This window comes from Thermobia domestica, chromosome 6, assembly GCF_964235325.1.
Source record: "Thermobia domestica chromosome 6, izTheDome1.hap1.1, whole genome shotgun sequence".
Lineage (NCBI taxonomy): Eukaryota > Metazoa > Arthropoda > Insecta > Zygentoma > Lepismatidae > Thermobia > Thermobia domestica.
In genome coordinates this window covers 286011338-286028688 of record NC_137459.1, presented here as the reverse complement: position 1 = coordinate 286028688, position 17351 = coordinate 286011338, and the positions used below count along the sequence as shown (strand labels likewise).

General features: G+C 34.4%; 1 protein-coding gene across 2 annotated transcripts in view; it reads left to right on the top strand.

Moving 5' to 3' along the window:
- Positions 1-14017, top strand: part of LOC145688514 (transketolase) — a 168516-nt gene extending 154499 nt beyond the window's left edge. For both annotated transcript variants that reach the window (XM_081762861.1, XM_081762862.1), the window contains exons 8-11: positions 1952-2078; positions 5261-5400; positions 8653-8884; positions 13711-14017. In XM_081762861.1, the coding sequence (XP_081618987.1) occupies positions 1952-2078; positions 5261-5400; positions 8653-8884; positions 13711-13877 (666 nt within the window). In that variant the 3' untranslated portion in view covers positions 13878-14017. The remainder of the gene's footprint in view (positions 1-1951; positions 2079-5260; positions 5401-8652; positions 8885-13710) is intronic.
- Positions 14018-17351: the final 3334 nt, after the last annotated feature.

Below are 17351 nucleotides of genomic sequence, written 5' to 3'. Positions count from 1 at the left end.
GAGTCAGTCACTTTCAGTTTTATAATATAGATTGAAAGTGACCGACTTAATCTCTTGAACCGCCCACCCGATCTCGTTCAAATTTCTGAAGTAAATGCACTTCTGGCCTGGGAGTGTTTTTAGCTATTCACTTTGACGGTGGAACTTAGAGGAGGAGGGGAAATAAAACCTAAACTCTTGAACCAAACGACCGACCTCGATCAAACTTTCAACATAGATAAGGTTTGGGCCTGGAATGTTTTGTCAGGTCACTTTGACGGAGGAACATAGGGGAGAGGGAAATATACTAAAATAAAAAAATATAAAAAAAAAGTGTTCGTGAGTTAATAACTTTGAACTACATGATCGATCTGTCAAATTTTCAACATAGATGAGGTTCGGGCCTTGGATGGTATTTATCTATTCACTTTGACGATAGGACTTAGGGAAGGAAGTTAAAAAATAAAACTTTTTAACCAAATGATCAATCTGGATCAAATTTTTAACATGAAGTTCCGGCCTGAGATGTTCATAATTTCACGTTGATGGTAGAACATAGGGGAGGGGGATAGTAGATCTATAAAAATAAATAAAACTTAATACCTCGTGAACCACCGGACAGATCTCGATCAAATTTACAACCTAGATGAAGTTTAAATTACATCGTAGAAGTGATATGGCAGAACCCATCACAGGTTTAAAGGTGGGGGAAGGGGAGAGACATTAAAAAATGATCGAAAATTACCGATATTAGTGTCGAATCCAGTTTTCGGGGTCGCTAAAATGAACAGTGGTACTTCTGATGTTTAAATCCAAATTCAGTTCCGCGACTTGGAGGATGAAGGAAATATATGAAAATGATCGAAATGAAAAGTACTAGTTTCGAATTTAGTTTTCGGGGTCACTGAGATGAACAATAACATGTTTGATGCCGTGCGCCGCAACAATGGGAGGGGAGGAAATATATAAAAATCATCGAAAATGAGATCAGAAAGCGCTTTAGCAATAGTAGAAAGTGACTAACGAAACATATTACTATTTTTTCTTAATTTAACCCAGCGAAGCGGGTAATTGATGCTAGTTTTATAATATAGATAAATTAATGAATGCTGTATACTTCGTAAAGTCAAAAATTATAAATATGTATTTACTGTACATAGGATGTTGACAATAAGCGAATGTTATCAGAATGGTTGAGATTTTTTTCCTTCACTGCCTTTCATCTGGTTAAAAAGTAGTTTGCAGTGCTTTGGAGCAGCTGCAGGTGGGAACACGATAATGTTCGAGACATACTGGCGACTTTTTTGTGTGAAAATAACACTTTCCTCATAAAGCAGTAAATAACTGCAGTAGCAATTATCTAAATAAGAAATCTCCAACTACAAGAAACTAATAAGTTACAGTATATATTCATTGTGTATTTTATTTTAACAGCTACCAGCTAGGGATGGCCAATTCTAGAATTTTTACTTTCCGGAAAGTAAAATCGGAAAAATCCGGATATTTTCCAAATTCCGGTAAGTAAAATTTTCGGAATCCGGATAATTTTGGCCATCCCTAATAAATAAATATATATATATATATATATATATATATATATATATATATATATATATATATATATATATATATATATATATATATATATATATATATATATATAAAAAATAAAAAATAACATTGTAATTATATAATACATATAAAAAGATTAGCTTTTCTGGAAAATGTTTCCATATAATGTTGCAGAATGCTTCTTTCTGGAAAGAAAGAACAACTTTCCAACACCACATCAAACAAGAAAGGGATGGGATGGGAACAAAATTATGAAAGGAATAAGCGCATAGCTTCGGTTTTAATTTACTCTCATCGGTTCAACTTAATGTTTAACTGTCTTAAATTCTGACATTGATTTGAACCATTGTTTACTTCATGCGTGCAGGGTTTATAGAATCTTTCATACTTCGTATTCTAGGTAAGAATGGGTGCCATTTCACAAACTAACATCAACCTTGCCGGTTCTCATTCCGGAGTCAGTATTGGTGAAGATGGACCAAGTCAAATGGCTCTTGAAGATCTTGCACTCTTCAGGACAATTCCAGGTAAGATACGAAATACAATGAAACCTTTCCAAGGAGACCACCCAAAATTTACCCCTTAAACCAACCTAGAGACGTGGTAATTTTAAACCTTCTTCAATAATTTGACAAAGGTTTTCATATTAGGGACCAGAACTCCAAACGCAAAGCTGTGCAGTCGAATTTGTCTACCATGTTTTATGTTCCTGCTTGTTTAGAGTTTCACATTAGGAGAGTGAATTGCGGTGTAATTATTGTATTATGGGGTGGTATTAATCAAGTTTTATGGTAAGGAGTAGTAGTTCGAATTTGCACTTTTACACCTGTATTCACACTTAAATCTCTACTGTAATATTTACTACACAATTCATTACAATTATATTTTTTTAAAAAATAAAACTACCATACTAAAGCCTGTCTGTCAGGTGTGCCCTCTGAAAATATGCGAAACATACATTGGCCCCACTCCCGCCACCCCTCCGAGGGAGGGAACCTTTTCTTTGCTTAGGAAAAAGTGAATGACTTCAGCTGTTGCCAATTTGTCATTCAGTCGTTTGGTTCTGGCGAGTGAAGATCGTAGGCTACTTAGAATGGTTAACAAGACAGAACACAATCTATGAAACAATTCAATGTGGCAATGCTTCCGCAAACAACAATTAGATCATCTCGCAGCAACTTGTCCCTCTTTCGAGGGAGGTAGGGGAAAACATACATCGACAGCAACGCCAGCAAGGGCAAATTTGAAATAGAAAGGCTTTAGTAATTAGTACAAGTTTTGTCACTCTCTAAATTTTCTCCGCTATGAATTCTTAACCGTTCGTGTTTTGAAGAAAGTAAAAAAAGTAATTTAGTTGATCTTTCAAATGGTGTAACAACGCCAAAATACTATAATTGGTAATGGAGATATAATCATTTAAACGGGTCTTCTCTCTCTTCTCTCTCTCTCTCTCTTCTCTCTCTTTTCTCTCTCTCTCTTTTCTCTCTCTCTCTTTCTCTCTCTCTCTTTTCTCTCTCTCTTTTCTCTCTCTCTTTTCTCTCTCTCTTTTCTCTCTCTCTTTTCTCTCTCTCTCTTTTCTCTCTCTCTCTTTTCTCTCTCTCTCTTTTCTCTCTCTCTCTTTTCTCTCTCTCTCTTTTCTCTCTCTCTCTTTTCTCTCTCTCTTCTCTCTCTCTTCTCTCTCTCTTCTCTCTCTCTTTCTTCTCTCTCTTTCTCTCTCTCTTCTCTCTCTTTCTCTCTCTCTTCTCTCTCTTTCTTCTCTCTCTTTCTCTCTCTCTTTCTCTCTCTCTTCTCTTTCTCTCTTTCTCCTTTCTCTCTCTCTCCTTTCTCTCTTTCTCTCTCTTTCTCTCTCTGTCTCTTTCTCTCTTTCTGTCTCTCTTTCTCTGAGAAGGACAGAGAGAGAGAGACGGTGTCAATGTTGGTGGCGTTATGTGCGAGCACTGTGTAAAATACAATACTAGTGTCCGGAATTGAAAGATTTGTATCCGCTGACTGAAAGCCAAACACATGTAAATTCAGTGATCGTAAAACTGCAAATTATGACTACGTTACGATATCAATAATACTTCCAACGAAGTGTATTCTTTGATATCTAGGATCATAAGACCAGGAAGAAATTAAATCTATATATATAAAAGAGAACGCACAAAATCCTTTGTCCGCTCATCACGTTAATACGGCTGAACCGATTTCTTTCATTTTTGGGGGGTTGTTAGGATTTGGACCCTAGATGGTTTTTATCATATCACTTTAATTTTCAATTAGCAGTGTCTTGAGATAATTGACCAATCAGGTGTTCATACGTAGAAAAAATCCTTTGTTCGCTCATCACGCTAATACGGTTGAACCGATTTCTTTCATTTTTGGGGGGTTGTTAGGATTTGGACCCTAGATGGTTTTTATCATATCACTTTAATTTTCAATTACCAGTGTCTTGAGATAATTGACCATTCAGGTGTCCATACGTACAAATCCTTTGTTATTAGTTCATCATATAAAAATAAACGTACTTATATGCAACCCGCATGACCCTGTGACTCGGCGGGTTAACATAAATGACAGGCGCTATAAATCACTTGAAAGCGAAAAAGTAAAAATTATCTAAGTAACAAAGTTTATTGCGTTCCGGGATGACCGCAGCGAAGCGGGGCGGGTTGGGGTGACCGCAGCGAAGCGGGGCGGGTTAACATAAATGACAGGCGATATAATGTTAACATTAGTGCAATCTTCTATGGTTTTTATCATATCACTTGAAAGCGAAAAAGTAAAAATTATCTAAGTAACAAAGTTTATTGCGTTCCGGGGTGACCGCAGCGAAGCGGGGTGAACGCTGCTAGTGCCTAATGAAAGCAGAGAATTCGTGTTGCTATTCAGTCTAAAACCTTTCGTCTTTGCGAATTCTGTCTAAGAATTTAAAGTTCAAAATATGTCAAACAATCTGCTTGTTGTGCTGTAGGATCGGGAAACATTGTCGCTTACTTTGAGGGAAGACAGGCTGAAAGTTTTTGAAAAATCATAAGGCAAATATTCAGACCCAAGGAGAAAGGGATTGGGGAATGGCGAAAACTTCTTAATGAAGAAATCCATAATTTATACAGTTAACTAAACAGGATCTTAAAGTATAGGAGGCTCATGTGGATGTGGCCAGAATAGAAGTAGGAATGCTTCCAAATTTTAGCTGGAAACCCAATCGTAAAAAGACTATTAGAAAGACCTAGGCGTAAATAGGACTATATTAAGGCATATCTTGCAGAAATAGGAATACAAAGTAGAAAATGGATCCAGTTGGCTGAATCCAGATCTCAATGGAGAGCTTTCGTGAGTGTGGCATTGAACCTCCGGGTTCCATAGGCAATATTCAAAATTCTTCAATTTGAGCTCCCGCAGTTTCTCATACACTAGCTCTCCATTGAGCTGGAAGAAGTTAACCATTGTGTTCCTGTTCTAGTAGCTTAGTGGTATTGTAAAATTTCATTAAAAGTATAAGCTAAAATTTTGTTCCATGAACTTACAAGAAATAGTTTACACGTAGTACTGATATTATTGTTAATAATAACAATAATAATAATAATAATAACAATAATAATAATAATAATATTATTATTATTGATAATAATAATGATATCATTATTATTTATTGTAACTTTGCATATTTATAGCGTAAAGCTTGGAGCAAGTCCGATAAACTCACTTGTGATTACTTGCCTTGCAGGAGCTACAGTCTTCTACCCCAGTGACGCTGTGAGTACAGAACGTGCTGTTGAACTTGCAGCCAACACGAAAGGAATCTGCTTCATCAGAACATCGAGACCCAATACACCTATTTTGTACGACAACAATGAACCTTTCCAGGTATGTGAATTACAAAAATTACGTATGCTTTTGTTATAACTTCCGTTGAAACCCCTATGCAACCTAAACTTAGGAAACTAAAGCGCTTTAGGAGAATGAGTGATCTGAAGTTTCTCAGTTTTTAATCTTTCATTCCAGGACAGTTTTTAACAGCCAGTTTATATAAACAGTAAACTGAACATAGTTTCCTTAGGTAGGACCGTAGAGGATAAAGGTGACTTTCTTGCGAAGCTTCCACTAAACCCGAAAAGTTACTTCTACTCGTATAACATCCACTGTTCTGTTCATTTATCCATCCATCATGGTTGGAAAGGAGTCCCGAAGGCAATAGAAAAAGAATTATTGAAAAAATAGAAATAATCGCAAATATATAATCATAATAGTACTATTTAAGATTTTTTTGGATAAAATTAATCAGATAGGGGACAAAAAGGAAATTAAAGAATAGAAAAAGCTTTGCAACATCCAAGTGGGCGAAATATTGCTTCTATCAATATGTACACTTCAGTTTGTAAAATATGCAACTACTAGAATTTATGACGAGAATGCGTGTGAACTCGGAGAATTGTCATGACGTGCGACTTTGTACTTTCTTTACATGAACATTCTTAGACACAATTTTAATGATTCATTATAAGCAATTTACTCGAGTTCACTTTCGTTGTTTTTCCTACCTTTTTATTTATTAGGTACGATACTTTGGTAACAATTGCAATTGATTTATCTGTATGTAGTTTTACTCAAACCAAAACTGGCTGGATAAACTATATTATTCATATACGGAATCCAACAAATGCAAATATTGTATTGCCAATTGAAATTACGAGAAACATGATATATAAACATTATAATTTCCTACATAAGGTTCTGAGACTACGAACAGCTAAAAAAGAGGGTAAATGACCAATTTTCGGCTACATTAATATAATAAATTTTCGTCCGTTCCATTTCTCTGAAACTAGTTAAAATTATAAAATTAATCAAAGATAGTTTATATTGTATACGATCGATTACTCACCTACTATTGAGCATATTTCACCTGGAAGTAGACGTTAACAAGTTTAATGTGCATATGAAGTATTATAGTGCGCAGATCTTTGGTTTCAGATTTACTAGCCATTAAAGTTGGAGTTTAGACTAAATGAAATAAAGATACTTTGCTAAAATGCGATTCATAGAACTAGTTCGAGATTGACCAAACTTGCCATAGTGACAGACCCCATGTTGTGTGGAAACTGACAGCCATTCAGTGAAACAGGATATGGAACATCGCTATGTACAGACACTCTTCAAAGGATGGGAAATCAACTGTATTCAAACAACTTCCAATTCCTTGTGAAGATCGTCTACGAAAACTATACTTGTTCATACACTTGATGCTAGTGTAGATATAAAACTTTTGTACGTTCGAGAGAGAAAAAAAAAAGTGAAATACTAGATACTAGTATAGCACAATTATCTTGTAATTTACCAGTAAATATCTAGAAGAGATTTGAGATGTACCACGTTTGTGTAACTTCAAAAGTATAAGTAGCTTGGGGTTCTCCTGTTTAAATAATAATAATAATAATAATAATTATGATTATGATTATTATTATTAATAATAATAATAATAATAATAATCATAATCTGAAACTGAATGCAAACTGGGCAAGCGACTGTGCAGGAAACAATTATCCACTGATTTATCTAATCAATGAAGGGGGAAAAATGTTCAGTTGGTTCTAAGCCAAAATTGAAATATACATCCCAAGAAATTGAATACATCCCAAAAGCGTTCAAGCAATTGAATGTTTTTAATTTTGAACATTTAATTTGCATTTGTGCTTCTTTCATCGTGCCTACCAGTTTCTTCTAATGCACCTTACTGCATGCTTTTACATGATTAAAATACTATACAAGGTGTACATAAATGAATGTAGTTGATACCCTTATATTATCACTTAGGTGAAGTGTATGAAGTTATTTGTAGACTCAAAGCGCAAGAAAGGTTTTGTTGTATGCATGTGTACAGATAGCTTTTCCTTGTTTCCGCTTGGCAGCGACAGTAACAAAGATGGCGACTCAACAGACGGCATTTTGTGTTTTGCAGTTTGCTGGTTGTAAGTCAGTCATTACAGTTCAACATAAGTTTCGTAGAGAGTTTAATCGTGATCCCTCAAATGCCAACAGCAATCGTCGATGGCATAATGGTTTGAACAACCAGCTGTCTAAGGGTAAAATTACAGGACGACCAAGAGTATTTGAGAATGTTGAGCGCGTTAGGGAGTCTTGAAGTTCTAAAAGGTGTTAGAAAGGCCAGTCGTGAACTTCGAATGCCAGTGATGAGATGACAGAATGAAAAGTCTTAAGAGGACGCTTACATATGCGTCCCTTAAGTCCACGTGCTTCTACTTCTTCTAACCTATCCGAGAGAATTCTAGGAGCTGTTGCTGCCATCACTCCAGACATGCTGATCGAAGTATGGAAGAAACGAGCTTACAGGTTAGATGTGTTTAACAAACGGCCACATTGAATACTTACAAGGTAAACTGGAGATGTTACCCTTACATTTAACACTAGTTCTGTTATTGTTAGTGTAATTAAACACTTTGAAACCTGCTATATTCATGTATGTATACACTGTATATTATTTGCATACTATGATAAATTACTGTATATAGCCTGTGCCAGATAGTTGATTAATGTAGGATTACTTACGCTAGACTAATGTCTCGAACACATGAATAATCTTTCTGCTCTGTCCATGGGCTTGGCACGCCTTAGAATATTTTTAATTCATTTATTTTATAGTTGTCAAATTTCTATCAAACTTAAGTATAGTTTGATTCTCTTATAACATTGAAAATATTTTAGTTCTGTTGCAATTATTTTTCAGTGAATTAACTAGCACTACAGAAAATAACCAGACAGCATTTCAATACTTGATTTTCTACGTATTTCTCAGCTAACTTGTAGTTTTCATACGTGATTAGTGAGAACTGTCCTGTTCACAAGTTCTTGTAAAACTTTTTAAAAACTTAAGTTACAAGAAGTTGTGAAATTCAGACTCGTAGCCTGTGAACTATTACTAATAGTTTTGAGAAACACTACCTAAGTGGAAAATAAGACTTAAAGATATGGAAGTTGCCTACGTTCATTACTTTTGCTACATTGTATGCTCAAAATAGTTTTCCTGAAAGTTTGATTAACGCAAGCGAGTAATGTAACAAAGTAGAGAAAAAAATTACAAAAATAATTTGCCATTTACAGGTTGGAAAGGCAAAGGTGGTAAGGAAGAGTAACAACGATCAAGTATTAGTTATTGGTTGCTGCGTAACTTTGCACGAGGCCGTAAAAGCAGCAGATGAACTGGTGAAGGCGGGCATCAACATTAGGGTGTTGGATCCATTCACTTTGAAGCCTATTGATAAAGAAAGCATTATTAGCAACGCAAAACAATGTGGTGGAAAAATATTGACAGTTGAAGACCATTATCCAGAAGGTAAGTTAATATTGTCTAGTACTAGTAAATATTAACGAAATAAATTTTATACATACAGTCCAACATCGTGTAGCAGGTAATTAACAAAAGAGTTTAAAGTAGTAGCTTTCCTCCCTCCCCGTGATGGCTTCAGCGTAATAACTTCCAACTATTTCCACAATAGCTGAAGCTAGTTTTTAACCTACTTTACGAAAATTTTGTTGCAAAAGTTGTTCAGCTAGAATATTTCTGGAGCATTGCGTTATTGATCATAGCAAATGTAGTTCCAAGTGCCAGTTCTCCCTAGTCCTAAAATTTTTCATTTTCCTTAGTCTGTAAATATTAACATACACGTGAATTTAGACACTTAATGAGAAATAATTAAAATTTTACATTGTATGTTGGGGAGAGGATCTTCAAATGTTCACAATTGAGATTAAATTCGTTTTGTTTTATTTGTTGGTACAGGCTTAAATTTTACTACAAATTCACTAAATTTGTACCTTTTGTAATGCTAGACTTAAAACTACTGAAATAAATTCATAGTTTCCAAGCTTTGTGGAGGTTGATTTGGCATTCATGGAATTCTGCACTATTATAGTTATATTTATTTACGAATTACCTTGTTAAGCGTTATAAAACTTCCCACTCTTTCTGTGAAGCTGATTCTTAAGTTAAATCTTACGTGCTTTTATCTATGTTCGTATACATGCGTTCCTTAATATGCGTTGCATATCATGTTTTTCTCCCTGCAGTTACAACATGAAGGTTTCAGGTCAGAAGCAGAGCATTGCTTTTAACGTTGAATGCGTAAATGGCTGAAAAGAAGGTACCTGTTTCATGGATATAGCATGGAGTTAACTTGAAGTGCACTAATTGCTTCGCTTATCTTTAAATATTTTTCGTGATATATGCAGCTCTACATTCGGTATCCTTTTAAATGCATGGAGTAAATGTTGAAAATATTAAACTCTAACACGATTCTACGGCAGTTAAAAATTCACACGATCCAGGATTATATACACTGAAATAGCATTTTTTTTCTTTCTTGACGTAGAATTTGCAGTTAGCTTACACGTTATGCACTTGCCTACTAATTACATACTGGCGAATATCACTTTCACGTTTACTCAAAATTGCTGGCACTCAGGATAAACTTGAATTTACTATAGGCGTTGTTTAAGTGCAGTTTCTGTAAGATAGCTTAAGTCTAAAATTTGATATTTGGTACTTACATGACTCACTTCCGCTCCATACGAGTAAATACTATATAAAAAGGTATACACTGCTTTCATAAATTTCTTAGCAAGTAAGAATCAGTCTATTGGTTAAAGGGAATACAGAAGTTTTCCTGAGCTCATCAGTATATCAGAGTTATATCTATTAATAGAATTCTCATTAATAAACTTCATCAGGCGCACACATGAGTCTACAATTTTTAAAGGGAGAAATTGGTCAGCTTGGTGGACCTAGAGTTTTTGGGCACGAGAAAAGGATTGTTATATCTGCACTTGTTCAGAATAACTCAATTTAGCCTATTTCGGGAAATCTGATTTCGGATATGTAAATTGCACCTTAAAAACCAGTCTTAGTTTCTAATGAAATGCTGTGAATATAGTTCCCGGATGCAGTTAAGGAATCTTAACTAATATTTGAGATTAAACAAAATTAAACATAGGTGGCATTTCGTATGCTGTGGACAGGTTCTCTCAGGCTGTATGAATTTGAGATATGAGCTTAATCTGTAGAACTATTTTGTCTTAGGTAGACGTAGGTTTCGCTTATTTTAATTCATATTTAATTTGCATTTATTTTCATCTATAGTTGTTGGATATCACTTGTCTTTTCCACGTTCACTTTCAACGTAACTCTTGCTCGTCGATCATACCTTCTAGTTTTGTGGTGTTCTCAAAAAGAATAGTTATCAACGAAACTCAGACGGATGAGGTGATCTCCTTTAATCTTTATTACTTTCTCATTACGTGGTAAACTTGAGGGAGAGAAAAAAAAGTATACAAACGAATACCCTAGTAGCAACGGTCTTCCGGTTTCAAAGATCACTCGATCCAGTAATTCGATTTCCGATCATTAGAGAAAACCGGATAGTATTGAAGTGGGGCGTATATATCGATCGTCATGAGGACATTTTGGGAACTACTAAATAAAGTACGGACTCCAGTCAAAAAAATCAGCATCAGAAAAAGAACCGTGGGACTTGTGCGGGGATATGCTGACCACATCCCTAAACTTAATCGCTGGTTGATCGACTTAAGGCCTTTTGGGGATTAGTTGGTGGTTTGGCGTCCTGGTCAGCATAAAGGTTGTAAGAAACGTGGCGGGGAGAGAAGCTCTGTATTGGTTTAAGACAAGTAACTTTATCTAGTAAGATTCCGCCAGTCTCCACACTCGTAAAGAATATAATGAAATGTATTAATAAATTCTTACAAGTCTAAAATGAGTCACCCTAAGTATTGCTGTAGATTGTTCTTTGAGGAGAAAGACGCATTCACTTTCCGCCATAGCTTTGTTGGTTTGGTTGGAACAAGTTTTGTGTTGACCTTCACTATGTATAAAAACAATTTTTTCATTAGTCATTAACTTGTTAAAATCTTGAAGTAATTTGACACCTCTTTTAGCTGTCGTTGTCAACTGATTTTTTTAGTTTTTACACCTGTAAGTATTCGGGATTTTGAGTATTCACTGGGATAGGTTCGTAATGATCAAAATAATAATAATAATAATAATAATAATAATAATATAGAAAAGTTACATAAGGCCACGGAAATTCCAAATTCAGTCAGTTTCGCACATACTTACGAACATTGAAAATGGTAAATCAAATAATTATATCATCCTTAATCGTTACTGTGTTAACATTTGGGCAACTTAAGAGCGAGAGGGCTTCATACAGAACGTTAACATAAAGGAGAAACTAGATGGAATCTAAAAGGTACGCTCAGTATAGCATATTAAAATCAAGAGCTCACGGTATTGGATAAAGAACATCAGTAGTAAGTATGAAACTAAGAATAATTAGAATGTCGCTTACAAAATTGATGGCAAAGGGATTTTGTGAAACTTAATTTTTTTTTCACAGAAGTAACAGGATGTTGACCATTCGTAATATACGTGACCATATTTCATTCCTCTCTTGAACTACCCGATCGATCTCGATGAAATTTTCAACATTTGATAGTTTTGGCCTGGGATGGTTTTATCTATTCACTTCGATGGTGTAAGTTAGGGGAGGAGGGGGAGATACAAAAATAAATCTTGAACTCGAACCACCTTCGACCGATCTCGATCACTTTCAACATAGAAGAGGTTCGAGCTTGGGATAGTTTTCATAATTTCACTTTATTGCAACGTAGGGGAGGGGGAGAGATTTAAAAATGATCGAAAATGAGATATTAGTGTCTAATCTTCGGGGTTGCTGAGATTAAGTGACACTTTCGATTGCGTTTAAATCTAAATTCAGCCACGTAGCATGGGGAGGAGGAGGGGGAAGAAATATAAAAATGATCGAAAATGACAGATATCAGAGACCGCTTTAGTAATAGTATAAAGTGACTAACGAAACATATTACTATTTTTTTTTTTCTTAAACCCATCGAAACGGGTAATTGATGCTAGTAACTGATAAATTGCAGCTGTGGAGAATGAGCATACTCCAGAACACCTAACATTAGAATGCTGAAATAAACTCAAACAAGAAAAGATGTTAAGGGTGGTGCAAGATGCTAAGAAACAGCTTAACAATACTAATTTGCTGGGAAATGGCCCAAGAAATGGAAAGAAATAGAACATCTCAATTTGTTATTGGTGTCGACCAACACAAAGTAAAAAAAATAAAAAATAAACAAATAATAAAAAATAAAAATAAAATAAAAAATAAACTAAGAAAATAGAAACTAGTATTGAATGGAAAATTTGTACAGTAATTTCTAGAAATGAAGGTTAGAATTATAGCAAATAACTCCACATATTCAGCAAATTGGAGTCACGCAATTATGAATTAAATGAAAATATACTAAGTAGATGTTAAACGGAAGACAGTCTGAAATGAGTTATTAGAAAAATCAAAAGCAAAAACAATTAGAGAAAAATTAGACTCGGAATCACACAGTAATAAACAAACTGTAACTAAAATTGTAAGATAAAAATATAGATTGATCTGTGAATGTGCATTGTTCATTTCACTGTGTATACATATGTACAGAAAGACAGTTAAGTAACTTTTGAATTAACATAGAAATTGAAATGCAAAACATCGAAATAATTTGAACGTAGAAAATAAGTTGAGAGGATACTTACTGATATGCAGAATAAATTGTTTAATTTTCAAGAAAATAATGCAAAAGAGCTCGAGGTACATAACTTTCTAAAAAAAAAAACACAACTAAAAGTTACAATATAGTTTTAACATTATGCTTTTATTAACTTTTTAAGGTGTAGATAGCTAAACACTTCTAATAAATTTAAAATGTTTAACAATTTCTCTTATAAACTCTCAAATAAATAAATAAATAAATAAATTAATTAATTAATAATAAATAAATATATATCATAACACTCACAATAGTTAATGAAAATGTACTTTTAAAAATACAAATTGCACTACTAGTAGAGACAACACCTAGCGTAATGGTAATGTGATTTATTCGTACTATGTTCTTACGATCACATTACGAAATATTAACACCTTTTCTATGAATGCCTCATGCTTTTTGTTTACTTTTCTTAAGAAGATATATGCAGGTATACTATCCTACTTATAGAATTTTTCAAAAAGATTAAAATTAAAGCTGTCTACAATAATAATTTCTCCAAATTTAATATTTTTGTAGGTGGTGTAGGCGAGGCAGTACTGTCAGCTGTTGCAGAAGAACATTTTACGGTAAAGAAACTTGCAGTTCAAGAAGTGCCTCGCTCAGGACCACCAGCGCAGTTGCTTGATATGTTTGGAATCAGCGCAAAGGCAATTGAGAGTGCTGTGAAAGAATTGATTGCTTGATTCACATGTAAAGGGAGCAATAAATGAATATTCATATGTGCTGATGGATGGGGAACCTAATTTGAAATTCAAATGACCACTCTTGTAACATTCCATATTGAAAATTGTTAGTTGAAAGAAAATAAAGTTGTTAAGATTAATACTTTGTGTAAGTTAGTAGTCTCCTTTTTCGTAATTTACGCAACTATGAACATTAAGATTTTCTGTAAATTAGTTACGAATGGTCACAGGAAATAGTTATATGGGAACATTTTTTTTTCCTAAATAACATCAATGTACAGTTGACACTTCTCATCGATCTACAAGTGCTCTAATTAGGGCCATAGCCAAGCTTGTGGTTTTAATCGGGTGGGCATAGTTTCAGGTCGAGCTCTGAGTACTTTCCTAAAAAAAGATTGAAAAATAACATTGATGTTTCAGGAGCGTAGAAAACTGAAGAATATGTTCAAGAATGATAATTATTAAATTTAAGTGTGATTAGATAGCATTTTCACATTAGTTGCTAATTGGGATTAATTTTCTAAACATATTCATGGCACTTATTTGGAACTTCTAAATATAGTAACTAAGGCTTATTAGAATTTCCTGAAGTTGTCATTCTTACCTTAGCATGCATCACTACATAATTACCAGTGGCGTCTCTTGACGTGGATGTTAAAGCATTGGCAAGAATGGAAACATATTAAGCCTCCCAACCATACGCGAAACTAGAGGGTGAGCCCCATCTCCCCAGGAGCAAAGATGGGCCCACCCACATTTTTTACTGATAGAAAATGGTAAATTTCTCAATTTACGCATAACTATTTGTGGCATTTGCATTCGACATAAGACATATTAATACTTAATATACTTTGCCCACCCATCGATTTCTTGAATATGTGCCTGGAAGTTCTCGATTTCGAAAGTAAGAAACCATGACCGTCCCTCCATAATGTCAGACTTACGCCAACCTATAAATAGCAATTTTCTTCTAACAATTTAGTCTGCAAATTATAAAGATGAATCAAGGAGGATGTTATGTAAGGAATAGTTTAATTATAATTATATAAGTAAATTTGAAGTTATTTAAATTCCAACTACCTAAAGCATGAGATTATAGGTCCAACAAGAAAAGGCTCAAATAACATAGAGAATTTCTTTATCCTTCCATTAGACCCCTAAAAGTTTAAAAATATTCACTTTTGGTAATTTTTCTGAGAGTTGTCCCGGAAACCTATAACTATCCTGAATTTCAATTTTCCATGTCAACCTAAAGTACCCCTTTAATTTGTCAGTTTATGGAGTATATATATATGTATGTATATATATATATAATGTATGTATATATGTATATATATATATATATGTGTATGTATGTATATATAATGTATGTATGTTAGGATATAACCTGACAATATGAAACTGAAAATCAAAAACTAGCAATTATTTACTTAAAATTACTTGAATTCGAGCTCGAGTAGTCTCTTTGAATAAAAACCTCTGGATTACTCTTTTTAAAAACTGTAATAGGGGACCCGAAACCGTAAGTCTGACCCACTAACGACAAAGTAAATGAAAATTAGGGAAAGAAAAAGGCAGGATGGAAAACAGTTTGTAGCTTAACGTCCAGGCTTTTTACATCAACTGACCCTGCGAACGCAACTTTATTGGATCGAAAGAAAAATGATTCTTTTCAACGTATTCCTTACATGTATTTTAGCAAGAAGTTGATTGCACCTGTAACTTATGAATTGAACGATATGTTTAACAATAAAAAGTGCATAGTTCAAACCCTCCCGCCCCCCCCAAAAAAAAATCCGTATTGCTAACAAATATCTGTACATCCACTGATAAATCTACCGACTTGCAACACTTGACTACTAAACTCAAGACGTTGACTTTCTAAACAACGCCTTTTATCACAGAAGCACGAGGGGAGAAACACGAAGCGCATGCGCAATGAACATTCTAAAGGAGTGAACATTCAGCCAAAGCGTTGCCAACGACTTAGAGGTGCCTCCTCAAAACATGACGGGGGTCGCACAGCACTTCTCGGTTCTTCTGCTCTTCAACAGTTTATTCTGCCTCATTGAAAATTTAAGAAAGAAAAAAAACTTAGTTCTGACGATGAGTTGAATTAAAATACTCTTTTCATTTTTCGTTGGGCGTTAGCACGCGACTTGCACACCCAGGGAAGACTCTACTGATAATTACTCATAAGAATAACCATCTTCTATGGTTTAGTTTTCACTTCTTTTTTTCACGCTTTTCAAACTTTTGGGAAAACAAGAAAAATCTCTTTCGGGATTTTTTTTTTTTATATCAAAAGCATTACTTATTAGTGTAATCAATTTTAATAAGCAGCTGAGTGTTGAAACTTACGTCATAATTCGAGTACGTGGTCGAGTAGACATAAAAAATGCTACCAGTAGTAAACTTGCAGGTAATATTTCTTAAAATAACTCATTACGGCGATACATTTTAAAATACCTTTCATTTGGGTGATCTTTTGAAAGAAAGGGGGGGGGGGAGTGAAAATAAACTTCATTGCAAATACATATGCAAATTTTACCTTCTGTAACGTCCTCCAAAAAACTAATAAAATGTTTTGATATTTTCCACAAGATCATGAAGCGGGTTCTAATTTTATTAAGCTCGAAACAATTCTTGTGGTTATAGATATTCAGAAATTGCCACGAGTGGTTCAAACTATTTCTAAGCATCGCTGCAGTAATGGAAGATGCACAGCAACACTAGTAGTCTTAGTTTATTTTACTTTTTATTCGGGTGCACAAGGTTGACGAACAGAAGTGCTAGAAATATCTTATTCACCACTCGAGTTACCTAGAGGAATTCTTTAAACCACTGTAGTACACTTGATTTTATCAACATAAGTTCCAAGCACTGAAGTTAATATCGTTTTAGGATAGTGTTTTTGTATTTATACCTTAACATGGTAAACTTTCGTAGGGAGATTTCAACGCAAACTGTTTCCAGTACGTCTCAGCTTTAGACAACATTGCAAGATATCTGACGGAACTTGGTGTCTTTATGCTGTAATCAGAATGTACTGGTATTATCTTGAACAATTGTGATTAAACAAATGGAACCAAGACACCTGAAGCAGCGTGCATTGAATTCAATGAAAAATGTTAACACACATCCGAATTGGTAATGTGTTCTGCAAACTTCACTTTTCCCTTTCCTTATGCATCAAGACAATTGACATTAAATCATGAGAGCACAAAAGTGCGTGCGAGAGGTGCACTTTTGACTGCCTGGTTTCTTGTGTCGATAAAGAATGTAAAATCCTTTAAATTTATCAGTTTTATAGAAAACTTAGTATGGCTTAAACATTAAATTAGCAAATTTTCAGAATACACGTCTAAATTATATTTATCGTAAATGGAAAATTCTACAAAGTTACCCCAACCCGGACACTCCTCACTCTAACAACCTTTGTAAATCTGATTTGTGGTGGTTGCAACTGGAACT